The sequence below is a fragment of the Idiotropiscis lumnitzeri genome, chromosome 7 (assembly GCF_059441095.1).
Source record: "Idiotropiscis lumnitzeri isolate Australia: NSW breed Sydney's pygmy pipehorse chromosome 7, RoL_Ilum_1.0, whole genome shotgun sequence".
Classification (NCBI taxonomy): domain Eukaryota; kingdom Metazoa; phylum Chordata; class Actinopteri; order Syngnathiformes; family Syngnathidae; genus Idiotropiscis; species Idiotropiscis lumnitzeri.
In genome coordinates this window covers 14,031,164-14,055,824 of record NC_142397.1, presented here as the reverse complement: position 1 = coordinate 14,055,824, position 24,661 = coordinate 14,031,164, and the positions used below count along the sequence as shown (strand labels likewise).

General features: G+C 39.6%; 1 protein-coding gene across 1 annotated transcript in view; it reads right to left on the bottom strand.

Moving 5' to 3' along the window:
* Positions 1-661: 661 nt before the first annotated feature.
* The window catches only part of pdgfd (platelet derived growth factor d), a 40,411-nt gene continuing 16,411 nt past the window's right edge, over positions 662-24,661 (bottom strand). Inside the window, exons 2-7 of the mRNA XM_088300830.1 lie at positions 19,344-19,533; positions 17,299-17,476; positions 11,478-11,531; positions 10,339-10,549; positions 5,032-5,249; positions 662-3,389 (exon numbers count right to left, since the gene is read on the bottom strand). Of these exons, the coding sequence (XP_088156956.1) occupies positions 3,255-3,389; positions 5,032-5,249; positions 10,339-10,549; positions 11,478-11,531; positions 17,299-17,476; positions 19,344-19,533 (986 nt within the window). The 3' untranslated portion in view covers positions 662-3,254. The remainder of the gene's footprint in view (positions 3,390-5,031; positions 5,250-10,338; positions 10,550-11,477; positions 11,532-17,298; positions 17,477-19,343; positions 19,534-24,661) is intronic.

The window sequence follows — 24,661 nt, the reverse complement described above, 5'->3', positions numbered from 1 at the left end:
TTCTAAAAGTACCTTTTGAGTGTTTCCTTAAAAATAGGTAGAAGACCTTTTCTGATGGCAACATCATTTCTTCATTATTTCCCATAGGAAAAAAAATGTTTCTTGTTCCGAGGGCAGATCGTGTGTGACCTACGAGGCTCCACGCTACGCACAATGAATACACAAATCGGAGTGCATGTCACTTCAAATATTAGCTCTTATCAAAGCGCCTTCTACGCAGGCAGGAAATGGTTAACCATGGCCTCCTGTCACACTCAATCATTGAATACAAAATCAACAATTAAATCATTCCTTCAGGCCACAGCAGCCATTAATTTCCATCTGACTTCTGTGGCGCTGACTCGACTGACCTTACTGCAGCTACATTGGCCTGAAAAGCACATATATGGTTTCCATGGCGACTCATGCACAGGGCTGTAAAAGACAACATCATCGAGCCCTTCTCCCTGCGGTTTGTTCTTCTTCTTCTGCTTTCTGGCCCTTCCTTCATCTCCTCTTCATCGCAAAGATCCCTCCATCTGCCTCAAATGCGTTATACGCTACACATGATCAAACACACGGCAAAGATGACAAGACTCACTGATGCGACAAATACTTTATTTATCAAAATCATCCAGCTGATTTTTCAACTGAGAAAGACGCAATAAATTAAAGCCTTCAGTTTTGTCAGAGCAAAAGCGGCACTTTTTCCTTGTTCAAACATTCACTGGATTGCCTGAGCTGATCACATTTGACGTGTGAGTCACAAATGAGGGGGTGGGGGCGGGGGGAGGTGGCTTGTTGTTGCTCAAAGAATATGTAAGTCTGCAACATTAGACTAACTTTCTCACGTTCTGGGTGAATCTGGAGTTAATGTGGTAGCTTTAAATGTCATGTTGTTCTTTTGGATTCTTTTATTTAGTGAAAGCCACTTTGACGTGTGCAACAATGGAATGTGCTGACAACACATTGAAAGACACAAACACAGAACTCACACAAATATTGTTAGAAATGGCCTTCTATGCAGGAACTCAACATTTAGCAAAACCGATGACTTATGACCTAATGAACAACCGGCTTACAAGCTACAAGCGCAATGTACTTGTCAACTTTGCATGCAAATAAAACAAATGGCTACTACATACAGAGATGTGGAAGCTCGAAGAAGCAGCAATTTGTTTGTTAGGAGTGGTGCGTGTAATACGGACAAGTCCTGGCAGTGGGCCACCAGCGCCATCAGATTTCACTGTGTTTGAAGAAGGAACTATTGACCCACACTATATCATTTTGGTGTTCATGCAGTTGTTGCAGGCTTTCTCATGATTGTGCTCTATCAAGTCTGCCTCATACAAAGGCCGCCCAAACATTTGAATCAGATCACATGGCTTCAAGAGTTCAGTCTCCAATTATTGTCGTTGTCTGCCTTACAAAAAAGCAGAGTGTGAAAATCTATTTTTCTGCAGATATTCATCATGTGTTCAAGCGTGTGATAATGAGGACACATGGGAGGTGATGACTGAGAGGACTGTTGTGATTTAAATCTCATATCAAAGTCCAGCAGACACAGCACGGCACTATACTTGCTCTCTGTCTCACACAATTGTCGCATGTCAAATAGTCACAAGGTTGTTTGCGCTCCCCGCTTCGAGACTATTGGGAACCTTCCCCACCCCTCAGACAAAAGCACTTCTACACACACACAGACACACGTGCATGCGAAAAGGCACACAAACTGACACAGACTCACTCGCAAAAAAAAATAATAATAATAATAACATCACTCATTTGCATGAAAGTTTGCTTTAAAGTGCTAATTACAAGGTTGCGTGCGTATGAAGAAATGGATCCTTGGTAAATAAAAATGCAGACATGAGTGGGCAAGCTGAAGATGAAAATGGAAGAAAATATGGAGTTAGCTCATCCTTTATAGCTAAAACAGCTTCCACTTTTCAGGAGGGAGTTTCAAAGCGGTGATGAGGAAATGAAGCATGACGCACTTGTGATAGTTTTTACTCCTTTAGATGGTGATCTTGGTTTAAATATAAAGGCTCCCACAATGCAAATTGTAAAAAAATGTCCCCGGATCTTTAAACCAAGAGTGCCATCGAGAGGAGTCAAAATGTATCACAAGTGCTTCATGAAGCTTCATTTGTCCGAAACTATTTGTAAGATGTTCAACTGTGTCTGTAGAAATTTTGACGCACTTATGTAGACAAACATTTGCGAGGTTAGACGTCACCGGAAAGGTACCCGAATCGCAAGCTCAGTTCTAGTTCATTCCAAAGGTGTGTAATGGAGTTGAAGTCAGGGTGTTAGAGTCATTCTTCGAAATCAAATCCATTCATCCATGCCTTTATTTTGTTTTCTTTGTGCATTGAGGCACAGTTATGCTGGGAAAAAAATCGTCCAAAAAGTCTTTATGGAATGAATAATTGACACAGATACAAAATTCTGTATTAAGGATTATTTGAAACAAAGGAGTGTCCCACGGTTGCCCATACACTATAGTGTATGTCATGAAAAAAATACCCAACACCTGCTCAATTTCTCTCTGGCAGGTTTCCTCTCCCTCTCTCCCTCTTTTATGTGATGTTTTTCCAGGTCTGAGGTGCATGGTGTTAGCAGAATTCCCAGTTCGCGGCTGGAATGCCCGGAATGCTCAGAAAACTGGGCAGAGTGCAGTAGCATGTGCTGACGTCTCTGACGTGTTTGGTCGTGAGTGATAGGACAGGATGGGTGTGTGTGCGTGCGTGTGTGTGTGTGTTCTGTGTGTATTCTCTGTGTGATTGAAGATACATTGAGGGGGAAACAAAAGGGAGGCAACAGGGTACGGTCGGCGTGAAGGAAAGGACAAAGGGATGCTGGAATTCTTGGCGACAGGAATGTGTTCAAAACAAAGACGGGCTTGGTGGAAAATCAGAAGGCTGGGGAATTCCGTTTTATAAATAACAGCTTTTTTTAGTCTTTAGGTTCGAATGACCGCCAGGTTCGATTCACATACTCCGGTCCTTTCCGTGCCAGCGACAGAAAAGACATCTCAAGATCCGCTTAACTCATGCAATCAAATGTTTTTGTAGAGTTTGTTACTGCTTGACTTATAGTTGAGTTTCACGATCATTCCTCTGAAGTTCTTACGGTTAAGTAATGTTACAAGTTGTGCATCATCCATCGAATTATGTCTTCTCTGCATTTACTGCATAGCTGGTTGCATAAAAAAAGTTTTGGGCAAAATGGCAGAAGGTGTCCGACAATCCAAGATAGTTTGTGTCAGTATTTCAGCGAGGAGGCTGCGAGGGACAGGCACATTCACACTTGTCATGGTGTGAGAGGAAGATCTCATCAATGACCCAGCGCACCCTTGTCCTGCGATGGCGCTGGTACAGAGTGGTCTCCGGGGCATACTTGAGCACCTGCAAGGGACATGGAGAATAAGTTGAGACGGCACAGGACTTTAAAGTCTTTCTTGCCCAACCATAAGTTATGTGGTCCCTGAGGTATGTGAGTGCACAACAAATGTAGCATTATGAGTTTTTGTTAATGGGAAGACAAAGGTTTTCTTTCGGGCATGTGGATGGACAGACGGATGTTCATACAAATGGACACATTTACATTATGTCAGGGTTCAGGTAATGAATTGATTTCTTTAATGATTCAGAAGGATCGATGTATGCTGATGTCATATTTATTCATAAAAAATCTGAATCTTGTCTAACTGGATTCACCAAACTTGTTCTACACCACCAGCGCCACAACTTAGACCTGATTTTACCGGATCTAAGGTCTGGTCTACTTTTTGTCACCAAACTGTCAGGTACACGCTCAGTGCACCGGAACACCTAGCCAGGCACAACATGGTCTGCCAAATTCTCAAACACGCTAAACTAGACGAAAATGAAGATACACTGCTTGATACACCGAGCAAACGCGCGCCTGTCAAGCAAAATTGGGACCATTGTCTTTTAATGGTCAAAGGTGGGTGGATTTAATTTGGAGAACTGGTAGTTTTTCTGCGTGTATGTGGTATGCCTCAGAATTGCAATATTAAAAGCCATTTATTTTTTATTTGAATAGTGCACATTAGAATAACAGCCATTTGTTTTTAGTGATTGGTCAGTATTTGGAACTTTGGAACCTGAAGCCCAGTTTGGCCTTTGAAATAGATCTAACGGTGATTATGTGATTTACTTTAAATTTGCTGCACTGGACATTTTTAACATCAAAATAGAAGGAAAGCGAGTTTCTGTAATTTCCCATCGGCTGAGCCACGTGAATGCTGACGATGATGAATATCTGGGCTTCCCAGCACTCAAACAATGGGATGAGTAACAATGCAATAAAAAGTAGAAGTCACGCAAACAATTAGAACCTAAATCCTACTTGTCTGCAGTCTCATTGTAAGACATTACAGAGAAAAAAGCAAGAAGGGGGACTCAACAATGAATCAGAGGAAGAACAAAGGGATGGAGGGGCAAGAGAGCAAGTCTGAGTGGAGATTTGAACTCAGAAGCTGGCAACTATGAGGCAGACGTTGTAACTACTTTAATACAGTGATGCCATATTATGTGATCATTATTCTACATATAAAAAGTCTTTAAAAAATTGCAGAGCAGTTTTGTGACTCAATTACTTAATTTGAGGATCAACTTTTTAATTTTTTGCGGAGCAGGTTTTTTTTTTTTGCAGGTTACTCCCAGGAATTCCAATCAAGGTTTTTTTTTTTTTTTTTTAATTAAACAATCAAAATATTACAATATCACAAACCTACAATTGTTTAGTTCACCTCTTTTTAAAATCGAATCAACAGTTTTTATTTCTTAAACTGGTGTAGCAGCAAACTGTAGCAAAATTGACTGAAAAAAAAAGACGCTCTTCCACAATGTAATTTTGAGAATATCCATTGTTATCTCCGACTACCCGTGGTTGTCAATGTGAGCCCAGTGCAGATTTTGTAAGACCATCTTTGTCACTCTTTTATTGACAATTGTCTTGGCGGTTGATTCTCAGTTTTGCTATCACATGTCCTACTCCATGGCTTTATGACGTGTGACCCACCTCGTGCAGTTTGAGCGTGGTCTTAGAGGCCTGACAGGTGCAGCCGCTGTTCCAGTTATTAGTGCCGCATCCACAGTTGCCGCCGCAGCGCTTGACCAGCATGCACCGGGGGAAGAAGACAGCATTGGTGGCCCTGAGCTCCTCACGCAAGTTGACGGAATAGTTGCGAGGGGTGCAGCTGTACCGCTTTACGTCATCGTTGAGGCGATTCAGGTCAACTGCGCAGTGCCAGAGAACAGTGGGATGGAAGTTGTCAGTCAGTATACATCACATGTTATAACCACCTCGGTTCAGTTGAATACCTGTTAATAAGCCCTATTTCAGAGGAGTCACTTTTTGTAGTATCAATTGACATAAGGAGTAATGGAAAAATGTTATTTCCAGTCAACCAGTTCAAGGTGTACCCCGGCTACTTCCCGAAGATAGCTCGGATAGGCTCGAGGACCCCCGTGACCCTTGTGAGGAGAACGGGTACAAATAATGGATGGATGGATGTTCTATCAGTGCATAGCCAGCAAACAATACAGTATATTACACAAATAAGTGAAATACATTTATCCAATACAATACAACACAATATAACTTTATTTATATAGCGCATTTCACAACAGCTGGAGCTGCAACAAAGCATTTTCCATATAGTGTAATATAAATTAGCAGTGAATGAGAACACAAATTAAAACACATTCACAGTAGATACCAGAAGAACCGCAGAACAGCGACAGTCTCGTTGAGCCAAAAGCCACAGAATAAAAATGTGTATTCAAACAAGTTTTGATAGTGGACAGAGAGGGGGCTTGCCTAACACTCAATGGAAGGTCATTCCATAGAGAAGGACGGACAACAAAACAGAAAACAAAAGAAAAAGAAAAGCAACCGAAAAGGCACGATTCCCCCTCAGGTTGCGCCTAGTCCTCGGCACCTCCAGCAGCATTTGTCCGGTGACCTTAAGCAGCGGACGGGTGAGTAGGGGTGGAGGAGCTCAGGCAACTATTCATAGCAAAAAAAATAAATAAATAAATAAAAAACAAAGATACCTGCAATGTGTGACCCATGGAGCCAATGAAGTTTACACGACATGAGAAAAAGCACAACTGAAACGTTCGTGATCCTGACTGTTTGCAAACCAAAAATAACATAGGTGGGCCCCTCAGTAAAATTTGCAGGTCTGGCATTCGTCATTCGCTAACAGCGTCCATCATTGTCAACACAGTCTGTTAATCCATCATCATTATTTTAATTGTGGTTCATCACCAAACAGTTCGTCACTGGTATTTCAGGACCATCAGTTGAAAAAAAAAAAACATCAGGCTCGGCATCTTCTTATCTATGGCACCCTTGGCACACATCTAGTTGGAATCAGTTAGGACCATAGTCACACATATTGACGGCCAAGGGAGTATAAACAATGGGAACCATTTTGGAATGATTGCGTTTCTCAGGTTTCCGCCCACATTCCAAAAACATGATTGGACAGTCAAAATTGTGTGGTTGTGAGCGTGTGTGGTTGTTGGTCTTTGCGTTCCCTGCGATTGGCTGGCAACCAGTCAAGGGTGTGTATTGCCCGAAGACAGCTGGGACAGGCTCCGCCACGCCCGCGACCCATGTGAAAAAAAAAAAAACGCTCCCGTTGGTGCACAGTCCGTTAGTGTTTCGAAGTTTCCGTTTCCAGCAAAACGGGGATCCGTCAGTGATACGGACTGACGGGCATTCCGTCCGCACTGACAGAATGCCTACCTCTGGAAAAGAGTGCATGAATCGAGGTGATTTTGGGGGGAAAAAGTCAACCATGCGTCATGTGATAATTTTTGAAAGAATGTACTGAATGCAGGCATTAATTACGACACCAATAATACATTCCCAATTCTGCAGCGTTTTCATGCAAATCTGGATATTCATCACAGAAAGACAAATCATAAAACCATAAAGCATGGCTTTTACGGGATGGGATGCTTTTATTGTCAGTCCGCAATATTCAGCGTGAGAGCTGTTTCGAATATGACAGGCAAATCTATTTTCTATCTATCTAAAGGACACGTATGAGGGAGAGCTGATGTGAAATAAGGTGGCTTGAGGAACAGACGAGTAACTGTTGTGGAATACAAAAGACGGGGAAAAAGCAGCAATCAGGGCTAGATTGTCCTCTTGGAAAAGGTCATAGTAAGCAGGGTAATCATCACTCCTCTGTCACTCCTAAGGGTGGTGATTACACACAAACTATTTGTAGGCTGGCTGATCATCATCATCATCGGTTGCACATATCTGTTGGTTGCAGTAGGTTGAGGGGAAAAAAAAAAATCATAATTCTGTCTGAGACAATTTTTTTCCAATTCAAATCAGCGTAACATACACTCCACTCCGCATGCCTTAACTAAATCAACAAGGGCTTGTTTTATGTCAGTGTGGCAAAAAACAGCCGTGAATATAAAACGTGATTAGTATCCATTGATCAGTATATGTGATACTGTTCATTTGTTGCTGTTGCTCATTGCTTGAATAATTAATTCAAATCGACGTCTCTTTTTGCTTTGCAACAGTCGTGTGCACAACTACAGGTTGATATCATGGAAATCATAGCCTTGGTGGAGAAAGAACACATTCGGTGGATTGAGCACAGTTCATGGACTGAATTTCAAACAGATATCTATTTATCATGAATAGCAGCCTAGCAGATCCCCATTGTTTAGAATGGGTCTTCACCTCAAACAAGTTAAATGATCATGAAACAAGTTAATTCCAGCTACTAAAAAACAAACAGCACAATAAGCTTTGTAATCACTCTGCTATTGATGTGACATTGGCGGGCATTTAGTCGTTCGCTGCTCATGTGTGTGAGAGAAGCGGATGACAGGTCTGAGCAATGCTTAATGCCTTCGCGAATCAATAGGCAGTTGTTGGCACAAAGAAAAATGTCTGTCACGGAGGCTTCTATTTATGACAAGAATAATGCCAAGACAACAATTAAGAGAAACAATGGAGAGGAAGATCATTCTAGGGTTTCCCATTCTGTTCGATAAAAAAAAATTGAGATAAGCTTTTTGATTCATACTGATAGACTGGACCAGAAACCAAATTCTTTGCAATGGATTTCTAAATTAGGAGGATGTCTGAGGATAAATCATAGAACCTTGCCACTGGTGGCTTTGCACAAAAGCTGTACTCAGCATTTGTGAGACTGCTACCAGAAAGTGGCAAGCAGATGTTGAGTGAGGTTTAAAATGTATCTCTCATTGGCAAAGCACTAAAAAAGTGGACCAATAACGACACTGCTGTGGTGACTATTCAAAGTTATATGCAGTGCTTGTCAATAATAATTTAAAAGTTAGGTTTATAGTCAGTGTTTTAAGATGGCCGGTATGCAGCGCTGCGGAGTACCAGCAATTCTCAATTTTAACCTCTAGGGTAGCGGTTCTTTTTATGGTCGGAGCTTCTGGGACTTCACATGAGCACACAGTACCCTCTCTTGGTCTATTTCTCTCTAATCATACGTCTCCTTCTGTTAGTTGGGTATCTCAAATAAAAAAAAATAAAATAAATAAAGGAGAATATCTTTATTTTTATTTATTTTTGCCTCCAGTATCAGTTTATTCGGCATGTGCTTTGTCATTTAGATTTAGAACATTTCGACAGAACATTTCGACATACTGCAAACATACCCACAACGTAACACGCCGCTAAGGCTATCTTCAAAATAAATGCTTAGCAAAGTATACATTGAAAATTGACAGCAATTCAAGCCTTAGTAAGCCTTTATTTTGAAGTTGGCCAGTGTGGTGGCGCGTTTGCGAGCCTGACTTGTGTTTTCCACATTTACACTTGCCTCATCATAGTTGGCTCTACCACCATCAACACAACGTCGTCCCAAAATTCAATCGCTAATTTAGGAATCTAAGAAAATGCTAGTTAATTGTATATTGCATGAAACAGAATTTCGGGAGAATATGTGAATTTTCATGAACGGCCGCCGTATTTCTGTCAACGATTACATTTCAGCTGACTATAGCCCGTTGACGACAAGTTTTCAGTGCATGGTAGCCGATCTTATTAGTTCAATTACGCTCTGACCTGTCTATGTACAAACGTATGCCAACCACTGTTGATTAGTATTTTACAAAGTTCCAAAGACAGACTAGTAAAAGTAAGATTAGTTAACAATTACTGTATGTATTGTTTTTCTTACAGATAGCCTAAGTTAGTTAGAATGCAAACGCATTCAATTGTAATTACGATTTGGCTTAGTCTCGTCGAGGGAACAAAGGAGAATGTGAGCTAGTGAGGATGTGTGTAATGAAAGCAAAGCTAAATTGCTGACTGCGGTATATTTCTGCTCCACTGCACAAGCTGAATTTCCAATTAGAGTGAGGTGGGATGTCGTATCAACGACCTGGGGTTGTATGTGTGTTCCCCAACATATGGGACAATCATCAGCCACTAGAACATACTCATGCATCGATGAATACGGATTTGCTGTCTAGCTCAAACATTTAACAAAGAACACCAGGGATAGCCAGAGGGGAAGCGTCTTTTCCCGCATTCAGACTTTCTTCCTTTACGTTTTGTGTGCAATGAGATTGGTGGGAAAAAATATTTCTCACTGATTTATTAATTTATTGCCACTAGACATTAAAGTACCTTGAATTATGCTTGACTGTCATTGTGGTGGTTGTGCACTTTTAAGGACTTTAAGGACTGCATGGAAAATTAGTCAAGACGGAGTGTTACGAAAGTATTGTTGAGATTTATTTTTTTATTATAATTTTTGGACTATTGAAGGTGCTTAAATGCTAAGTGTCTTACTTTACTTTGTATGAAAAAAAATTCATGATCACTAAGTAATTGAGGGCAAAGAAGCAATGCTCTGCCGTGGATGGACAAAGCGAGTCGGACTGCCTGCGGCCTTCACACATGAGGATTTTCTTCAGTTGTGTGTTTTATTGGAGAAGGGAGCGTCAGAGAATAGCTTCAAAGGGCGAGTGGTTTCATTTTTAAAATATAAGATCCATCATTTTAAAATTTGGCATTGATCTTGTTTCGTAAAAGAGCTCTTTATACTGTAGCTTTGCCCCACTCCCTACAATGTAGAAATACAAAGTAGAACTTGCGCAAAATATAGTCAATACTTTTTTTTGTTGTTTAAGATATTTAGTTTGTTTTTTTACGATGATGCTATCCTTTCATAAAAGCAATTAATAAATAAAAAACCACCAATCATAACCTGTAAGGATAAGAGAGATAACAATTTGCAATTGTTTATTTATGGGTCTCAATCATTGATGTTAAATTCTCTTTCTATCCAATAAAAGTTACCTTTGTTGTGCCTGCTTGCCAGATGATAAGCCCTGGATCTATAATGAATGTGGGTTTGTGTGAAAATGCTGTCCAGGTCCTGTTTCCAAGTGTGTGGGTTGAGCGATCTCAGAAGCTGTTCCACAGTGTCAAAGGCAGCAATGGTCCGATCCAGATCGTCTAATGAGAGCGGAACCTCGGTGACTGCTACCGGCCCCCCACGACTGCTACCCTAAAAATCAAAATCAAACAATGAAATTAGTCCATCTGTGTTAATGAATGTCTTTAAATTTGTTGTTAAATTCCACCAAAATGACTAAAGTTTGGATTTGTATTCTACTCTAATGCGTTTTTATCCACATGTACTATATGTGATAAAGAAATGTTTAGGTATCTAGTCAACTGTTACATTTCTCTATGCTATTTGTGTAGACGATAACTATAACAAGCTCCCTACATCATTTTGAATACTAAAACTAGGGCAAACGTGCATCCCCTATGTAGTAGTGATAACATACACAAGCGCAGATTGTGTCTACGCCCACACACGGTGAGTCCATGCATAAAAAGTGCCATACGCAACAACGCACGCTAATTATTACGATTTCATCCGTCACTGACCACAGAGCGCTTCCGCAGAGACGTACACAAATTAGTGGGATCGCATGCACTTATAAAAACATCAGTCTAAGAATGCATGACATTTTACATCTCAAGCCTCATGTATAGAATATACAATATGGTGTATGCATGACTCGACTGTGTGCGTGAAATATGTGGCTGCGCCTCGGTCCGTACAAATGGGCATGATGTCATAATAATTATTAATGTGACCATTAAACATTTCTTTGTGCATAAGAATAGGCATACAATCTCCAAGTGGCTGGATGAATGAGAAATTGCATTTTGCTTGAACAGTATGGTTTAAACTCACAGAGGTTAGATGATAAAATAGAAGGTATTATTTATATTTAAAGTATAATGTTGAAATTAAAATGAAAACAGTGACATTTTTTTCAAACCAACTGAATCAAATTGACGTTTTGTTGACTACTACTTTCTCTTACCGGTAATTACAATTACAACTGCATTCCAATGAACATGTTTATTCATTTAGTAGTTAGGAGTACAAGCCTTCATAGAACAAAGGTACAACTCACCGACGTGGTGGCAGGCTCCCAGTTGGTTCGGGACGCGGGCAGAGGAGTGTCAGGCTAGAGGAAAGATATGCAGCAATAATGGATTAGTTGATCAACTGATTATTCAAGGTTTCTATGACTAATACACTTAAATGCAATTCTCTATTCATCCTATGGCAAGGGTACTAACGATCATCTAAAATGGCCCCTCCCCCAAAAAATCTACATTTTTCAATTAAGGTCAAAGGTCAATTCAGTGAGGTCAGACTGATAATAGATACTTTCATATTCAAAACAAAATGCCCTTTTCATGAAATACAACTACAAAGCTATAAAACAGTCATCCTCAATCCTGTTCCTCGAGGGCCGGGATCCTGCCTGTTTTCCATCTCTTCCTGCTGTACCTGGTTCAAATGATCAGATAATCAGTAAGGTCTGCAAGAAGCGAGATAACGATCCTGATCGTTTGAATCAGGTGTGTTGCAGTAGGGAGAGATGGAAAACAGACAGGACAGTGGTTGTCAAGGAACAGGATTGAAGACACCTGTTGTGAATAAATTTAAAAAAATTGAAAATTAATAGTTGAATACAACAAAACGCCTGTCATGAATCTAAAACAAATACATCAAGAGGGTGTATGGGACATTTTTTATTTTGTTTAAATAAATAAATTTTGTTCATTCAAGTCAATTTGGTCTTTTGCTGGAGAAACAAGGTGGTGTTAGGGATGAGTGAAATGTGACCACGCAGCGCAGTGCCTGACTGGGGTACTTGTTAATTTCCTTTTTACTGGTTTGACCTGTTAAATAAATGCGTGTTAAGGCACTCCATCTCTGTTTTTCAAGAACTGTGGCAAATGACTTACTCAGGGAAGTCCAGATGTCCCGCCCCCCAAAAAAATCACCTCAGGCATTCACAGGCCCTTCGAGCTATATAATCCCCCTACGTTTTGTGCTGCTACCACAGGGCCTTTAAACACACATGCCCCGTCACCTCAACCGAGTAGCACACAGAAGGCATCCTAATCAGATGACCCGACCAACTCACCTCTATTTTGTGCTGCTACATGACGTGTGCACCCTAAGGCTTAAACTACTCACATTGGAAACACATTTCTGCTGTTTAATGTCTTATGTCCCATCTTGCCTGACAATTTCAAGATATTAACTCGGTCACTTGGGGCAGAAACTCACTCCAAATCTAGAGAGAGCAATCAAAGCCTTTGACTTTAAGGTGCTGACTCTACTCAGCTATTATCCAGTACAACCTTGGGCCTCTTGAAAGTGACAGTGTGATGAGGCCAGCAAACAGTATCATCAGCAAAAAGGTAAAACAGCGATCCAAGGAGGTATCTGAGCAAGGACCTAGCTTGCCTTAAGCTCAATTAAATTGAAAATATAAGAGACAGACTTGAACATTACATGACAATGGTTCCTCCATTCATTGTAACACTCCTCAAAGAAATGCGAATGTAAAAGGTCACTAGAAAAAAATAATGCAAGCAATATTTTTCTTATATTGCTTTGTGTGCTGAATAGGTTTCTTTTAAATCACAACTATGGGCTGTACAATATTGAAGAATATATGCCATATGGGTGTTGAATATTGCACTGCTGATATTGCTGCAATATTTTACATGTACAAAGCAAATTTCACAGTTTTAAATTTAACTCTACAAGTGTTTAATTAACACTGCAAAATTTGTTGAGTACATAAATAAATATTTTTTATGACGTAATGAAAGAAATATTTTTTTGACACAGCAAGACAAGCCGACTTAATGAGTTCTTTGCAAATTAAACGTAAACTTAAATTGCAAATATATATATATATATATATACATATATATATATATATATATATATATATACATATATATATATATATATATATATATATATCTTCAATATATTTTGTAGCCCTAATTACAACTGATTTTTGTGTCATACCAGTGACTAAAATAAGTGATAATTGTTTCTCTGGTATGGTAACAAAGTGGCTGGTACACCTCAAGATTATTTAAGTTTTTAAGATCGCGCATGACATTTACGAATCGGCTTTCACACTAGTAGATTTAAAGCAAATGTGTTCTCACTTTCATGTGACAAGTATAAATTGTGTCAGGCAAAGCCCAATTCAATGACTATTTAGCACTAACATAAACCACGTTTGCTATGACATCTGTCTCTTTTTAAGTCTTTAATAGCATGTCCAGTGCAGATGGGAAAGTTCACCTTTGACACACCAAAGTCATATTGTGATTATTTCTGCAAAAGTTAGGAAATGTTAAACAAAATCTGGCATGTGGCTTTGTAATGATTGCGTTCATACATGCTTCTGGACCAGCTGCGTAAATGAGGTCAGGGGCTTTCCTGTAAGAGTGTGCGTGCAAGGGAGTTTAAACAACGTGGCTCTCATCTCCTTCTAAGGTTAAACCTATCATGTCATCCACATATGGGCCACTTGGACAGCTTTTTAAAAAAGTTGGAAAGAGTGATGAAACCGAGTGTGAGAAATGTTGGTATATACAACATTTCCTTTCATCGAAAGCCAAGAAACATCACCTGACCCATAAAATAAACAACCCTGACCTATGTTTTTCAATGCAGTTTGATTGTAGAATCTATGAAACAATATTGGCCACTGAAAAATATATCAGCGAGTATAGCGGTACTGTAGGTTGCAAGAGGGCACTCCCTTTTTTACAGAAGCAGTCGAGTGGTGGCAACACCAGGGAGCTGCCCTTTTTCAAACTCCATTTGGTACAATCGGACAGTGAGACAGCTGAGGATTAAGTGTGTTCTCGATGGCCACAAAGGCCCCAGCATTTCACTGTCGACTTTTACCCCGCACAACCAGTTATCTAGAGGACACTGATGTTCGAAAAAACAGTTAGAGCGACTCATTGTCATCTGATATCAGGATTTTTCTCACTAGGAAAATGAAACTTTTCCCCCCCCTCCTTCCTTTTCATTCTTTCATACAGTGCCGGGGGTGTAAATTTACTCACTAAAGAGAGTGCTAAGAAGTGAGATATTTATTTGCGATGATTCCCATCTACTTGTATTACATCAGTGATTCTGAAAGTGTGGTACTAGAACCACTAGTGGTACTCGGGCTCAATCTAGTAGTACTTGGAAAAAGTCACTACAGCATTTCTAAATATAGTTCAGCTGTGTTTTAGGTGTGATTGAGGGGGCGCGAGTGGTTGTTTGACTTTATGTGTGCCCTGCTATTGGCTGGCAATCATTCCAGGGTGTATCCTGCCTGCTGCTCGAAGACTACTGGGATAGGCTCCAGCATATATATACCCATCCATCCATTGTCTGAGCCACTTTTACCTCACAAGGGTCGCCGGCGTACTGGAGCCAGTCGCGGGTGTCTTCGGGTAATAGGCGGGCTACACCCTGAACTGGTTGCCAGCCAATCGCAGGGCTCCACAAAGACACATTTCCTCGAGACTGACAATCCAATTCCAGTTATTGTTAAGCTGATTGATTTGTTAATTATTAGACATAATGCAACAGTGTGGCACAGCAATTATGCTCATGTTTTTCTTTCCTAACCTTCAGGCTTCTGAATGAACTCAGGTCTGACTTCTTCTATACTGTTTCTTTCTGTTTTCTTTTCTCAGTGCCGCCATTTAAGTCATTAGCTGACTTGCTGATACCATCTCAGACACCTGTTCTCTCTTTTCCAGAGATGCATCCTCTCTCCTCCTCCATCCCACTCGCTGCCTCCACTTCTCCTACCTCTTATCAGTTTGACAGCTCTGAAGAGAACAAATTAGACCTGCTAGCCGCACAACTTCAGTCCAGCTGAGGAGAACTTGTGTACACAATTACTCAAACACAAACAAGAAATTGGACAAATGTAAGGTATACAGTGTTGTATATACAGCTGAACCTTTTAGAGCAGATTGTAATGGGAGCCAACTGAGTTTTTACGTCAAAATGGGATATGCTCCATCATGCCCACGACCCCATGAGGGTAAGCGGTTCGGATAATGGATGGATGGATGGATTAAAGAAGAATGAGGATGAAAGAAGAGTGTTCTACGAATGCACTTTTTCTCTCAACAAATCTTTTTATTTTTCTTCCTGTTCAGGGTCACTGAGAAGCAGGAACACATCCCAGCCTGCTGAGGGATGCCAAATACACAGTGCATTACAGCGAGATGATGACAGCATATTTGACGATTCCATTATTACCAAACATAGTCAAACCTCTGTCTTCCATTACTCCAAACCTCTACACTGCAGTATTGCATTTCTCAATCAATGCTTATCGAATAAGATGACTAAAACATAAATGATAAAGATGTCCTTTAATAGGCCCACAATGGGGAAATTTGCAAATAATATTGGAGAATGCAGGCATCGATCCCGCTACTTCTCGCATGCTAAGCGAGCGCTCTACCATTTGAGCTCATTCCCCCCATAAGTATATCCATCGTACTCATGAGAGATGTCCATTATTTATTAACAAAACAAGCCATTTGGGAGCTGTGATTGAAAGTCAGTTAGCTAGTTGTTGCTGCTCTAGAAATGCCAAATAAATCCTTTTCCACCAAAGTGACGCAAGCTAGCAAGCTACAATGTTGCTGACCTCACCTGGCAATGTCCAGTTTTTCTTGAAAATTCCACTTGGAAAATTATTTTTTTGAATTGTGTCTGGCGTTTGTCCTCTTCGGCACAGTCAGCTGCACATAATTATGAATCCCACTTGAGTAGCTCTGATCAACTTATCAATACTTATGTCATTCTGAGCCAGAGAGCAGGACCGGTTTGGTGATTCTGAAATCTGACTGGATTATGAAAAAAAAAAGGCCATTGTGTCTCTGTGACATGCACCAGCACTCAGATTCTGAAGGCTCTGGGCAGATCATGTTGACATTGCAACACATACAAGCTGAAATAAAAAAATATTAATAATAATAATAAAATGTGGAGAAAAAAACAACACCAAGAAAACAAATAGTACTGTTTTGCAAAAGAAAAAAAGAGCAGTGCTGGACAACCAGAAGAAAAGTGCACAGGTTCTCAGGTTCCTATCTAAGATATTAGTTCAGCAATGTTTGGGAACTTATGTATTTGGAATGTGAGAAAAAAAGTTTCATCATTGGATTCAATATGCAGTGGAACATAGAAAATTGTACTACTGGAAAGTCATTGCCAATTCTTCAATCAAATGTAACAGCAGTTTGCTTACTTTTAATATTTTTGATGATGCCGTTACTTGAAACGTTTCCAGCATAGTTAATTAAGGTTTACAACTGAGACTTGCATTTTGCCATGTCTATTATTTCCCATGGGAAACATTGTTTTAAAAGCCAAACAAATCATAAGTCCAACAGCATCCGAGAACAGACTCAGCTTTGACTTTTGAGGCTCCACAATATGCATAAAAAGCTCCCACTGTCTAATTATTAGTGATAAGATGACATGATAAGTTTGAGTTTGTCTTTTAGAGTAGGTCAAGTGCTTGGATGCCGGTACTTGAACAAGGCAGCAAAGCCTCAGGAGGTTTGCTTGTCTTCAACCCCACACAACACTGACAATCGCCCAATTCATGCGTATCAATAAGATTCTTTTGTTCTCAGCAAAAAACACAGCAGGAACATTTAATTTATCCTCAGAGGGCCTAGTGGAGCCTTGTATATGTTGTGAATGTGTTTTTTTTTTTTTTCTGATTAACCATCACACCAATGTACGTCTCGCTCTCCCCTATACAAAATTAAAAGAAACAATGAGAAAGAAATCAAATCAGATCAAGCCAGATGTGACAGTCATATAAGAGCAACTCAGGACACATCTGTCAATTGTGTGTGCATGTGTCTCACCAGAAATGAATAGTAGACTTTGAATCCCGGCTTTGAAACAAAGTAATCGTCCGACTTGAAGGTTATTTTAAGGATGTTAGATTTGGAGTTGAGGCTAGGCGGTGCTTTCTGTCCACACCAGCGCCCCCAAATTATAGTGCTGGTTTCTGATTGGTCCTCCACTTCAACAAAGTCATACCTATGGTGAGTGAAAAAGAGAAAGAGACCAAACAAATAGCAATAAGTAAATGATAAAAAATATATCAAATTAATATATATATATATATATATATATATATATATATATATATATATATATATATATATTGGATGATCAGATTTTTGGAGTTCAGGGTCACACCTCAGATTACTGCACCTATTAGTGATTTCTTTCTGCACATTTTGAAGTAGAAGAATGCCTATTGATTCCGTTTTTAGAGTGAAAATGCCAATTTTCAGGATCTGATCAATTATGACCTTTCCTCCAAGTTGCGGGAGAGATTTGCAACATGCCAGCTTTTAATTGCTTGTTCAATTCCTTCTAAATAATTGCTGGATACCCCTCTTCATCAGCAGTAATTGTTTGTTCAATGTCTTTTAATGTGACACCTCAGGTGCTGGCTTACTTATTAAATAGCAATATTGTATCCATCTTTCTTTCACATCATCTGCTTTGATTTTGGCATCAATTGACCTTGTTTATATTTCAACATGTGACAGTTTGGCTTCTATTTTTGATACTTAGTTTGAGGAGATTGATTTGTTGGCTTCTGTATCATTGTTCTTGAATGGTTTTCAATATATTGACATTTGTTTACCCAGCATTCCTTGGCAAATATTATCTTGTCTTTATAAGTTTTTTTTAATTTTCGTCGTGCATCACTTCACGTTTTAACAAAATGTCATATTTATTGAATACTTGTCTTATTTTTTTTGTAAATACATAATCGATATTGTCTGAAATTTCAATTGACTGACACCAGTTACTTCTTCAGAGCTAGCACATTTTGCATTCTGAGGGCCATCCACCCCCCCACCACCCCACACCATCAAAATCATTCTGCTTGCAACCTCTAGAGCAGGCGTGGGCAAACTACAGCCCTGGGGCCACATGCAGCCCGTTAAACGTTTTAAACTAGTCCGCCGAACTTGAAAAAAATTAAATGAATAAACTTTGTTAATGCTTTATTTTCTAAAGACTGTGGTTTTTCAAAGACACATACATTGCTGTAATGCTTTTGTTCACTTTCATTTAAAATTAAATGTATTTTTTTCTCAGATGAGGTGAGGTTACCAAAACATTCCATCTATCTGCTTCTGGTTCGGCCCCTCTGTCAAATTTTAGAGCCCATTTTGGCCCGCCAATCAAAAAGTTTGTCCACCCCTGCTCTAGAGAGTCTATTGTCATGACCGGCGCAAAGTCGGCGGCAAGCAGTGTAAGTCTTTGGGGAGGCCAGTTAGAGCAGGTTTTGGTAATTATGCAGACACGCACAAGCCGGCATGAACACAGCAGCTCATTCCCTTTAAATGTGGTGCACTCACATCTCGCATGGAGACATCTCTGAACAAAAACGAACAAAGCGCACCATGCATAACATGAGCATTGTCACTGTTGTCACGGTGTGGCAACAGACAAGGTAAGCGAATACCATCTTTCAATACAGAATGAGCTGGTGAGAACGGCTGGCTACCTTAAACATGTCCAAAAACCTCATGTATCTATCCCCTCCTCTGATCGTTTGTGCAAAGCTCCTCATTGTTTTTGACTACCTGCACCAGAATTCGGACGTGGTCTAAGGAGGAGTAACGGACTAATTTTCTGCCATCAAATTGTCGTACCGTTGGGTCCATATTCAAGGACATACCCTCTCTGCAAAGGAATGCTGAGTTTAGCCGAGATCCATCTGCCAAATTGGCAAATGCATAGCACGAAAATCAGAATACGGCAGCATTTCCGCATGTGCCGTCTACTAAAACAATTTCTTAAAATTCATTCAACCCTCATTTCATAAAGTATGTCCTCAGAATCAAGCCACTTCACTCTTATCCATCTATATATGTGTTACCTGCACACGTTGTTCTCCGCTTCCTCCAGGCCAAAGTGACCATCAAATTCCAGGTGTATCCGGCTTCCGGGTGGCGACACCAGTCTCCATGACAACAGCAGATTGCGCGGATACGTGTTGGGGAAACGTGGGCTATTGATGACTCCGCCTGGTGGCGTAACGGTGATGTTGTCCTCCTTTCGGTACACATCTGTGGCGAGACATTTGTTGTCTGTTAGCTGATGGAAGCATTCAGTCTTGACAAAACGGGCGAGTTCTTTTTAATTCAAGAATTCTATTATTAACTGTAAACAGTAGGCTGATGTTCACTTTGCTATTTTCCGCTCACACAAAGCTAAACAAAAAACTGTGCAAGACAAAAGGCAATGAAACATTTGTACTTAAAAAGATATTCAGGTATGTAGCGCTAAACAAATTGACGAAAAAGATGCACTACTGTGCAATCCCGCTGACAGTAAAGAAATGGAGGCTTACATGAATATTGTATGTAGACATGAGTCGCAGATGAAGCATTTATAAATCCAGGATGAGTGTAAATTCAAGAACGTTAATTGTAGTTAACATGATAAAAGTTGAGTCACCTTTATGTAATTAAAAAAAAAAAAATCAGCATTATGATTAAAATAATATTATTCCCCAAATGATTTCACAAATAGCTACTGAAAGGGCAAGGAAATATATTTGTCAGTTTAGTCTAAATAAAAGCCTAACACATGGCTGGAAGAAAATGTTACAAATGAAATTTATGTTAAATATTAAAGTTAAACAGACAGGTTGAATACACGGAAAGAAATTAAATACTACAATTACAACAACAAAGTAATAAGTAAGTAATAATTACACCTTTAATACTATAATATATTTAGCTTTCGACTCAACACGAGACTGTCACTGTTCTGCTGTTCTTCTGGTCTCAATTGTATATGTGTTTATATGTTTTCATTTGTGTTCTAATTTCCCGCTAATTTATATTACACCATACGGAAAGCGTTCTGTTACAGCTCCAGCTGTTGTTAAATGTGCTATATTAATAAAGTTATATTGTATTGTATTGTATAATGTGCTATATTAAAAGTACTGTGAAGGTTTTATTGTACATGTCATTTTCTCTTAATTCCCCAAATGATAGTAGTCGTTTGTTTTTTGCACCTAACAGATAAATCTTGCCATTTTTAAAATGGTGTGTTGATTAAAGCAAGGCTGTCAGTCTTTGCCTCTCAAATTGATCATATCAAAACAATATTGTACACCGCTGCTATTTTCTACTAAAATATTTATTCTAAGTTTACTGCTCTTGGTGCCGATAGCACTTTACTTTTTTGTTCCCAAATGAGGGATGAATCTATATAATATGGCTGTGTAAGCACATTAATGGCCTTAATAAATGAATACCTGGTGTACACACATACACACACGAACACACGCTCACACAAGCGCGCACAGTTTGAAGGTCAAACACCATGCTGAAGTGGGCTGACAGAGCTGTTTTTTCCGAGTTGTGTGGATTTTGTAAGAGGGAGCTGAATGTATAATCAAGGCAGCTCAGTCTGCATCCCAGAATGATGAAAATGAAGCTTTGGCCTTCTCCTTCTGCCCAAACATTTCTGTGCCTTTCTCGTTTAGTTCTTGCCTAAGAGTTGTTTTCTGTTCTTCACTATGCTATTTTGTTGATCAATTCATTAAGCACGTCACCAACAGAATGTGTTTGTATCATTAAAGCCTAAATGCTTGTGCTTGCTTTTGCTCATGCTTTTCACGTAGTAGAGCAAAAGTCTGTCGCCGTAGTTCCCCTTACTCATAAAAATGCCAAGTTGTCTGGAACTTTAATGTTATTGAGGGACACGTCTCTGTGTGTGTGCGCATGTGTGTGAGGTTGTCTATTAATATGGTGTCAGGGCACTTTCATTTTCACTCTTGACTGCTGCACTGCAGGTTGCAGTAGACTACCGGCAGGCTAAAATAGACAGAAATACACAGGTGAAAAGCCCAAATTTTGTCTTTTGGAGACGTCCCTTCCTCACGGCACCGCCTTCCAAGCTCACATATTCATAAAATGCTACTCCAACACTGATGACGATGCCGTTCTCAAATTTTCCTCTGTTCTCTCTTTACTCCCTGTCTGTCCCCTCTCAAGCTTGTATTGTCTAATGGCAGCCATACATCATTCTTCTATATTGTTTATTCTCATCAGGGTCACAAGGTGCTGGAAAATATTCCAGCAGACATTGGACGAGCAACGGGGTACAACATGCACCGGTTGCTGGTCAATTGCACGGCACAGAACTACAACGATTCAAAGTAAGTACATTTTTTTAGAATCTTTGATTGAGCTAACTTGCATGTTTTTGGGAAAAGTGATTAAACGTTTGAGGCACAATGAGGCATACTGATGCACTATTTAGTTGGCTGGTGTGTTGTTGAGCTGCCTTGCCTTGCCTATACTGGATGAATAAGTTACTGGAAAGGAAGCGTAAAAAAAAAAAAAAAACAAGGTCTTCCACACCAAACCAAGTGCACTGGACCTTTGTCATAGGAAAGAGCCTTCTGCAAAGTTTTCACAATGTACTGTATGTCCATCCATCCATTATCCGATGCGCTTCTCCTCAAGAGTGTCATGTGTCATGCTGGAGCCTATCCCAGTTGTCTTCGGGCAGTGGGCGAGGTACACCCTGAACTGGTTACCAGCCAGCTGGGATAGGCTCCATCACCCCCTGTAACCCTAGTGAGGAGGAGCGGTACAGATAACGGATGGATGGATGGGAATTCTAAATTCAAATTCAAAAACATTCTAATTCTAATGCTTTCCTCTAGTACAGTAATGACAACTGAGCACTATTCCCAGTTTTTTTTCAGTATTTTATTTTTTCTTTGTTCTGAGTTTCTTCATTTTTATATTACGATGTTTACAAAATGTGTCGATTTTTTTCCCAATGCATTTCAATGGGCTGCAATTAATTAATTATATGTTGATTTTTGTCTATTGACTGGTCAGCCTGGTCCCAGTCCCTCACAATTATATAGCTGCATTAAAAAAGGAAATATTAAAAGCATGTGTTATGTCCATATTTATTGTTGTCATTCTTCTGTTTAGGTGTGCTCCTATGTAGCCTTACAATAGCACTGATGAAAAATAGTGGCCCCCTCCATCATTTAAGTTGTTGATCCAGTCTATTTGTATATTTGCAAATTTCAGCACTCGTCTGATATAACTGTTTATTTTTTTATTCGCACATTGTGTGTTTCCCAGAACGTTGTTAATGTGTGCCAGGAGATGTGACACTCCCACCTTCATTGCTGTGGTGTGATGTTCTTCATACTAAAGCACTGAGATCTATTTCTGTCAATCACACTTTTCCTAACAGCTCTGATGAAAATGTACCCAAAAAAAGAAATGGTAAAGTTAATGTGAGTGTGTGGAAATTCAACTTGTGTTCAAGCTTTAACCTGTGTTTTCCCACAAGGGCATAAGTGTACTGTAGGTGGATGGTTTTAAATTGTTGAGATTGATTTGGACACATTTTTCTCAGCAACTCAGCAGCTGATTGTTAGCCCTTGAGCATTATATACGCCTACCAGAATATATGCATCATAAATCATTTGTGGTCTTTGTTGTGTTTGGCTCGTCCTTCACTGTGTGTTATCTGCTCAGTTGTTTATTCTGTATTTTGCTGTGTTATGTAAAACATTTCCAATTAGCTCCACAAATGATGCCATACCACCGTGTGGTAGTATAGAAGGTTGTACATAGTGGGTTTGTGCACATCTGTTCATCGCGATACGGTGTATACTGTATATATATGTGTTTGTATGCTCCACTGTTTTGCCACTCTCTCATGACAAATCATCTTTAAATATTCTCTCGTGCCTCTCAGTCACGCTTACACAAGCATAGAGGCATGAAAGAGAAACGCACACACGCGCCCTTGGGGTGAACACTGCATGCCATCGGTGTTATCTGTGGTCACCATCGGCTCCCACCTAACATCTCTCCATCTGATTTCTGTGTGTAAAGAGGAAACAGAAGAAGAAGAAGAGGCTCTTTCTCGCTCCACCCCTTATTTGATTTGTCTCATTCTTCATATTTCTTGACACGGAATTCTTGAAAAAAATAACACACAGTAGGAAGGACGAGGTTAAATTTAGGATTATCGCAAAACACCACTTCATTAAAATGTATGGGGTATGATAGAAAATCTACCCCAAAAACGTTTTTAAGGAGTACAAGTACAAATAATAAGTTTCCAATGATTACCTTGGTAAAAACAAAATGAAAAGGCCTAAAAAAAAGATGAAAAAAAAGATATTTTCATACATGCATAATGTCACTGGCTCAATGGGGTGAGTATCGATCGCTCTGTTTTTATTGTTTACTTAAATGAGAAACACGATCATAATATTAATCGCAACATATTAACATATTAAAAATTGTGACCAATACATTCTTACTTCTCTGATCAGATCTTGACGTTTCTTTTTCTACAGAGTTCCAAGCCAATAACAATAACCAAAGCCCTATAGGAGAGCATACTGCATACGCTGGAATAGAACACAGCTTGAGGAAAGTACATTAAAGAAAAAAAAATCAGTTTAAATGCATCTCTTTAAGCAACGGAAGGATTCCAGAAGGGAAGTGCATGTTGAAAGAATAGCGATGTGGGAGCGCCCAGTGCATTAGGTAGGCTAAGAAACTATTCAACTGTGAATCACTTGTGTGTCAGGGCAGCTAGGGTGTGGATACTTTATGTATGATTTATCGCAATGCCAGGGCTATAGACACGTTATTATAGAAAAGTACATGTGCATGGTGGTCCATCTGAAGAGATGGACATAGCTCCCACATTTGCATTTCACAATTTTCAATTTGCTAAATTAACATTGTGAAGATGATTGTTCCAACTCGATGTGTTTCCAATGCTTGTTTGTTCGCAGCAAATTAAGACAAATGAGCAATGTAACCAGCACTGAGGGGCTGGCACGAACAAATGTTTAGGAGTAAGTGACCAATGATTTTCAACATATTTCTTTCATCAGCAACAATTTAATATACATACATTGCTTGTGACATGCGCCCATGCATATCATGTGCATAAATGTCTTTCATTATTTAATATCACCAAAACAAGCATTCTGATCAATCATTTTAACGTAATAAACAAAAAATATCAGGATGCTTATTGTTCTTATTTACTTCAGCAAAGAAGAAAACATTCCACCTTCAACTCTGCAGTGACATAAATTTACTTTTCTATAAATAACTTTCCTGCGTTTTGCCAGTCCGTCGCGCATCCTTATACATTCGTCCTTATTCATAAAAATAA